This window comes from Fragaria vesca, linkage group LG3 (genome assembly GCF_000184155.1).
Source record: "Fragaria vesca subsp. vesca linkage group LG3, FraVesHawaii_1.0, whole genome shotgun sequence".
Lineage (NCBI taxonomy): Eukaryota > Viridiplantae > Streptophyta > Magnoliopsida > Rosales > Rosaceae > Fragaria > Fragaria vesca.
In genome coordinates, this window is record NC_020493.1 from 12,301,424 (window position 1) to 12,308,834 (window position 7,411).

General features: G+C 36.7%; 2 protein-coding genes across 2 annotated transcripts in view; one reads left to right on the top strand and one right to left on the bottom strand.

Annotated features, from left to right (window-relative positions):
• Nucleotides 1-183: 183 nt before the first annotated feature.
• LOC101294053 (lysine--tRNA ligase-like) lies at nucleotides 184-3,556 on the top strand. The gene is made up of 9 exons (XM_004295684.1): nucleotides 184-359; nucleotides 549-805; nucleotides 1,646-1,731; nucleotides 1,843-1,934; nucleotides 2,008-2,076; nucleotides 2,171-2,299; nucleotides 2,389-2,671; nucleotides 2,778-2,874; nucleotides 2,980-3,556. Exons 1-9 carry the CDS (start codon nucleotides 192-194, stop codon nucleotides 3,554-3,556), a joined length of 1,758 nt encoding a protein of 585 aa, XP_004295732.1. The 5' UTR covers nucleotides 184-191.
• A 1,958-nt stretch (nucleotides 3,557-5,514) lies between these two features.
• The window catches only part of LOC101296551, a 4,535-nt gene continuing 2,638 nt past the window's right edge, over nucleotides 5,515-7,411 (bottom strand). The window contains exons 5-8 of the mRNA XM_004294215.1: nucleotides 7,027-7,157; nucleotides 6,813-6,910; nucleotides 6,659-6,717; nucleotides 5,515-6,165 (exon numbers count right to left, since the gene is read on the bottom strand). Of these exons, the coding sequence (XP_004294263.1) occupies nucleotides 7,063-7,157 (95 nt within the window). The 3' untranslated portion in view covers nucleotides 5,515-6,165; nucleotides 6,659-6,717; nucleotides 6,813-6,910; nucleotides 7,027-7,062. The remainder of the gene's footprint in view (nucleotides 6,166-6,658; nucleotides 6,718-6,812; nucleotides 6,911-7,026; nucleotides 7,158-7,411) is intronic.

Sequence of the window (7,411 nt, forward strand, 5' to 3'; positions counted from 1 at the left end):
GAACAGTGAATTGCTCTCTTGCACCTATCAGACCAGATCGAAATAAAATGTCCTTAAACATTAACTTGGTCACCAAGTCTTGTTTCTTGGTACCCAAGTTACAGACCAACCAAATTACTAGCATATATAAAACCACAAGGAGAGTTACTCTTTCAGGTAAGAGAGAGAGGACAGTACTCGGTCACAAAATCATGGCGGCAGAGGAATCCACCCTGCACCTGGAAGAGCTCCGCCGTCTACGAAGCATGGCCCAACACCCCCGCATCATCAACCTCCTTTCCTCTGAGATTTCCAGTTTGGAACAGGATCAATCTCCACCACCGCAAGAGGCCAGGACAGCCGCCGAGGAGGCAAACCAGGTACCCGAGCTACTTTTGCTAGTGAAATCTAGAGCATATCAAGTTGAACTGTCCTAAGTGATTTCGCATTGTTTAGACTTTGCTAGGATAACTTTGTACTATGTAGATTTCAACTCTGCTATAGGCTTTCATCAGTTTCAGGAATTTCTTTGGGGATTTAGATGCTGAGCTTGTTTGTTCGTCTTGCAGAAGTACTATGAAAACAGGCTGAATTACATTGGTACCCTGGACAATCCATATCCCCATGAATCCTCTGTTTCAAGGACTATAAGTGAATATGTGAAGGAGTATGAAGGCCTCCTCAAGGACCAAAGAGGGGTGCATCTTGAGGATATCACAGAATCCTTGGCTGGGATGGTCATGAAACAAAGATCCTCTGGCCCTGGGTGTTTCTTCTATGATTTATGTGGCAACGGTGCTCGAGTACAAATTTATGCTAGTGCCAGGTATTTTACTTTCGAGTATGATGATTGGTTTAATGCTGTTCTTCAGTTGCTGACTTGCTGTTCATCTACTATGTAATTTGTATATGAAATTATGAAATGAAATTTGTTTAGTCCTTGTGGTTTTATTTTAATCTGAATAGTCCTTAAAGTAACAATTTTTCATCCAAATGGTTTTTCGTCATTTTTTCTGTTAATTTTTTGTGTTAGAATATTGACGTGATCGTTAAAGACATTGTAATTTTTAACAGCCACGTTAACAATTTAACTGAGAAAACAGAATGATTATTTGGATGAAAAATCGTGACTTTAAAGACCATTCAGATTAAAATAAAACCACAAGGACTGAACAGATGTCAACTTCAAACCATAAGGACTATACAATATTTTACCCTTTGTATATATTCACAATAATTAGGGCCAATAATCACTAACATTTTCCTTGCTCACAATATGCTCAACCCACTACTATATGTTTCTTAGAGAATTTCATACACCAAATTAAACCCACCCGCATGATACAAAAAGGGGAAAAAAAATTAACAAGCTGAGTTAAGCAATAAAAAAGCTTTGGTCTTGAGAGTTACAATTAAGATTTTGTTGCAGATATACAGTCATTGTCCTATTAAAATCACCATGCTATGCAATAGAAATATTTGGCTCAGATGATGGAATGAAGTACTTGGCTCTTGAATTTCATTAAGAACTATAAACTAGCTCTATAATATAGTGTACTTGGCTGCTCTCTTTCATGGAAAAGTCTGTTTTCAAATTTTAACCATGCAGCTATGTTGCTTCACATTACATGTGACTGAGTTAACCCTTTCCTACATTATAATGCAGCAACTCGGAACTGGATGAATCTGAATTTCTTAGGGTCCACTCTAATGTGAAGCGGGGTGACATTGTTAATGTGACCGGGTTTCCAGGTTTGTGAGACCACAACTGTTTATGTTCATTATTGTGTTTATTGACACTGCATTGGCTTCATTTTTCTGCATTACAAAACTTCATGTTTTTTTTTTCTTCCATTCTCATAGGCAAAACAAAGAGTGGCCAGATCAGCATTTTTGCAAGATCATTTGTAGTCTTAGCACCTTGTCTCCACATGATGCCTGTTGTCAATCCAATGGTGAGCAATGTTTGTTTCCAGAGTTAGTATGAGCTCGTATATATCATGACATACTATTTCTTGAATTACGTAGAAAACTGAAGGAACTGACTGGAGTCCCGGACGTCCCAGGAATCCTGAAACATACAGTTTAAAAGACCAGGTACAAATCATCTTTTTCAAACTCTCAAAATTATAAGTACTTCTCACTTTGTATTGTGTAGGTGTTTAACTTCTTTATCATATTTGCTATATAGAAAACTCGCTATCGTAAGCGTCACCTGGATTTGAGGATAAACCCTGATGTTGAACATATAGTGATCCATACCAGGAGTGAGATCACTTTCTATATTAGGAGATTCCTTCATAATCGTCAGTTCCGTGAAGTTAGTGTGTTTTTTCCTGGTCACATTTGCAAAGGGTGCTGCATCTATACACCTTTCTCATTTTCCCCTTCTATTTTTCCCACCTTCAGGTTGAAACTCCAATATTGAATACAGTTGCTGGTGGAGCAACTGCTCGTCCTTTTATTACAAAGCACAATGAACTTAACATGCAGCTTTACATGCGCATTGCACCCAAACTCTATCTCAAACAGCTAGTTGTTGGCGGAATTGAACGCGTTTTTGAGATAAGCAAACAGTTTAGGAATGAGGGTATCGATTTGACACATAATCCTGAGTTCACTACCTGTGAATTCTATCAGGCTTATGCAGACTATACTCGCATGATGGAGCTCACTGAGGAAATGTTGAGTGGTAAGGCCTAGCTGAGTGATGCATATATGTCTCAAACATGTATTTCCTTGCTGTTTTATGTAAGAAACTACTTTATTTTGTTTGCTGACATATTGAATTTGAATAGGGATGGTCAAGGAACTTACAGGTGGATATAAGATTATGTATCATTCTAATGGACTTGATCAGGATCCAATCGAGATAGATTTCACACCGCCTTTCAGGTAATGTAAATCTTAAGCAGCGTTGTGACTGTTGTCTATACTTTTCATGACTTAAAACATGTGTGAAAAATAATATCCTGATTTTCAATGGTGATTTTGTTGCAGACGGATTGACATGATTGAGGAATTGAATAATTTAGCAAATCTCAACATAAATCCAGAGGATCTCTTCAGTGAGGAAGCTAACAATGAACTAAAGATCGCGTGCAGTATGTATGGGATCCAATGTCCACCTCCTGAAACAACAACTCGTTTGTTGGACAAGCTTGTTGGTCACTTTTTGGAAGAACAATGCGTGAATCCAACATTCATAATCAACCATCCTGAGATAATGAGTCCATTGGCAAAGTGGCATCGCTCAAGACCTGGCTTGACAGAACGCTTTGAATTGTTTGTGAACAAGCATGAGCTTTGTAATGGATACACTGAACTCAATAATCCTATAGTTCAACGCCAACGATTTGCTAATCAACTCAAGGATAGACAATCCGGTGATGACGAAGCAATGCCTTTGGATGAAGGATTCTGCAGAGCTCTGGAGTATGGATTGCCTCCAACCGGAGGTGTGGGAATCGGCATTGACCGCCTTTGTATGCTGTTAACTGATTCACTGAACATCAAGGAAGTCATCCCCTTCCCAACCATGAAGCCACAGGATCAGCCCTCTGCTAGACCCAGCTAGAAGTACTAATCTCAAAATTTGCAATTATGATTCAAGAAATCTTCATCGCAGCGCTGCTGAAATATGTAGTGTGTTTATGTAACTATGTAGTGTGTATGAATAAGAACACTGTTTTACTTTGGGTCAAGTTTCAAGGCTTAAACATTTGCTCCCAAAGAAATGCATTGTAAGCATGAGGCTGTTCTGTGATGAACTTTTCAAGCTGAAGAAGTATCTGGCTATTTCATTTTAATAAACAATTATTTGATTCCCAGAAGTTTGGTAAACAAGTCATGCAGTTTACGAATGAAAATTGGTATAGGCACACTTCTAATCATTCATATATGCACTTCATCTTTTCGTCATCAACAAGGAAAACCCTTGAGGTCCTCCACCCACATGGACTTTGCAATCACCAAAACTTATTTTTATTTAGAAATAATTTTTTTTTTTTTTTTGTAACTGAAATTTTACATTCTCAATTTTACAATCCACACTCTCATTTTCCTCTTTTTGTAATTTAAATTTTGTCTTTAGTGACATGTGTTTTATCTTTTTGTGAAAACTTTATCTAAAAAAGAAAGATGAGAATGTGAATTATAAAATAGGGAGTGTAAATTTCACCTTTTTTTATTTATTTATTTTATTTTTTATCAAGAGATAAGCAAATAAGCAATCATCAAGACCTGTAACAGACACCCATGTTTTTAACGTCGCCAATCCAACCTCCGACAGATCTCGCAGCCCATCATACTCAGCCACGATCAGCATTCGCCCATGATACTTGCCAAGGGCCACTATGCAGGATGTGCTCTCTTTCTTCATTTTGAACTAGGGCTGCCACTTGGTTTGGTAAATACCAAACCGATCGAAAACCGACCGAAAATTTATGATTTGGTAAACCGAATTTTGGTAATCGAAATAAAAAAAACCGAAACCGAGAAATATAGAAAAAGTTGGTTTGGTTTTTGATAAATACCGAATTTACCGAAATTCTAATTATTTAAAGACTTATATTTCTAAAAACACACAGACTAATAATCTTATCTCACGTTTTCAATTGTATATACCATTTAGTAAAAAACAAGACAATGAATAGAAAAATTCAACTATACTTGGTAGCATTCGGGTCTCAATTAAAACGATCAACTTTAATTCAATGTTACTTGTTATATAAAAACGCTCTTACCTACCTGTCTTAGTCGATTCATCACACACACACACATAGACAAACCCACTTCGATGACATGTAACCGCCCATGTAAAAATTTAGGAATGTTTTTACCTCTCTTGATGATAGGGCTCCCCATAGGAAGCACCAGCGTAAATAGGGTTAGTCGCCTTGATCAAGGCCAAAACATTATCAAAAATACCTAATTTTTCTACCATAGTCGTATTTTACTATATTGATCACATCATAGTTCACAAGGTTTTTGAAAATTTTGCTTCCTCTTTGTAGTTGGTTCACAAACATGTACATATGTATATAACTTACTAAATAAGTTATACCACATTACCAGGTATGTTGTGGTTCTAATTATTACAATTCACAAAATTAAAATTCGACCGTCTGATGTGATCATTATAGTATAATACAATTATGATAAAAAATTCAATTGTACTCAATAATGCTCGGGTCTTGATCAAAGCGGTCAACCATAATTTAACGTCACTTATTACATGAAAAAGCTTTTACTGTCCTTATGTGACTTATTTTGGTCGACTCTTCCACACACATACTTTCACATAGATGACACATAACTTGTTCATATAAAAATTTGAAAACATTTACATCCTGACTATTTCTGTAGAAAATTAAACCATACTCGATAATGTGTACTGAAATGACTATCTTTTATATATGTATTATCAGACTCTAGAAACTCAAGTGATATTTAAATTTTATAGTTTTGTATTGTTTTGTTATATTTTGAAAATATATTTGTTGTGAAGTTTGGTAATACCGAAAAACCGACATCCGAAGTTGGTAAGATTTATCTCATACCGAAGTTTTTGGTTTGGTAATTGAAAGTCATATTTCATTACCGAAAGCTTTGGTTTTGAAGTTGATAACGCCCATTACCGATTCGAACCGACCGAGTGACAGCCCTACTTTGAACCGAAAAAGAAAATGTCCACCCTCCAAAACCAAAATCACCAGTCTGTTCGTCAATCTCCTAGACTGCCATAGTTCCGGGCAGCCCTTGTTCATCTCCTTCCTCGTGGCAAAGCATGCCTCCCACCAAATAGAAGCCAGTGGTTACGACAGCCTCCTCTTCTTCAGAACCTAAGTCGACCTCGGCCGCCTCCGTCAATGCTACCGACGGTTAAAATCGATTCGTCATCTCCTCATCCATGGTAGAGGAAACGTGATGCAGATCGCTCTCTCTTGCTTGAGAAGATGGAGAACGTTCTCTCCTCTATGCTTGTGCGGCTAGGGTTTTGGTGTCTTCGATGACAACACTTTTTTCTGCAGTTACTGGATATATAGTTCACTTGAACTTGTATCCACTTCAAACTTTGAAATGGTGTTGTATGTGATTTGCCAAGAAGAATTACAATGGCTCAAGATCTTCTGTCTAACTTCCTTTCGCTAGATCTCCTCCTCCACCTCTCTTTGTTTCTGATGCCTGCCCCAAATAAGAGAGAAGTTAGTCATTATGTAATTGAGAAACACTTATATTACAAAAATATATGAGATCAGGAAATGATTGCTAAACATCTCAAACTAATCTTCCTGACAACTGAAGATATAAACATATTTACTTGAAAGGGAAAAAAAATGCACATCGAGAGTTGAGTTCTATAATCAACCCAAATGCAGTTCAGAGACACTGGGACTTTACACCTCTGTCATCTCAAAATTAATACATGACTGAGACTTTACAACCACTTCAAAAAGACAAATATTTGCATGCTGCGTTGATGTTAATTTATATATACTGCTCTGAATTACTTCAGAAAGCATCCTGAAACGTCAGTTCTAATACGAGGAAGATGCTTCACTTAGGCACTTGGCTAAGAGAAATACATAAAAGAATAGAACTATCATTACAAGGTACAACAAGATGTATGGAATTCTACATGTGCGAAATAGAATTGAATTTGGCAAATGAAACATACCCCAAAGTGTATCCACCAGCATTAGCAGAAGATAATAGTGTTGCATGAGTCCCATCTATCTAAAAGAAGAAAAATTATTATTATTTGATAGTGAGTAAATTAATATCTTTACAATTCATCAGGAAATAAGAATGCATATGCGTTTGAATGAAACCTTATCCCACTTCGTCTTCTTATTCTGTCTACCGTCCCGAGGGATGATATCAGCAGCAGGTGGCAAGGAGTTCAACCCGGTAGCATCCATGGTTATACCTACAACAAGAGTCAACCACATCAGAGAGTTATTGAAAAGCTAGTTTCACCCTGCATCTGAACATGCATGCAAATTAAATCTGAAGTAGAGAAATTGATGTTAAATGGTTTCTAACCTGAGAGAGGTACGTTAAGTTTAGGTGCAGCACCAACTACTGTAGATTGTCTTCCACCAGAAACAAATTCATGATTCTGACGATTCTTTTTTCTTGATTAATCCTCTCCAGTTCACGTCTAGAATCAGCCTCTGCTTCTCAGAACACACAAAACATAAGATATATAGATACATATATATAATATATAAGCAGGCGCAAAACACACAAAACATAATAGATATAGACATGTATATATAATACAAGCAGGCAAAACACACAAATAAGATATACAGATGCATATATATGATAAATAAGCCGGTAGAATTATTATTATATACATACATATATATATATATATATATATAGAGAGAGAGAGAGAGAGAGAGAGAGAGTAGTGTGTGTGTGT

What these genes read in the sequence shown, in the direction of transcription:
- LOC101294053 (XM_004295684.1), top strand. Translation starts at nt 192, where the DNA reads ATGGCGGCAGAGGAATCCACCCTGCACCTGGAAGAGCTCCGCCGTCTA. An exon ending in CAAATTTATGCTAGTGCCAG is followed by an intron (nt 806 to 1,645) that starts GTATTTTACTTT and finishes ATTATAATGCAG; the next exon opens with CAACTCGGAACTGGATGAAT. An exon ending in TAATGTGACCGGGTTTCCAG is followed by an intron (nt 1,732 to 1,842) that starts GTTTGTGAGACC and finishes CCATTCTCATAG; the next exon opens with GCAAAACAAAGAGTGGCCAG.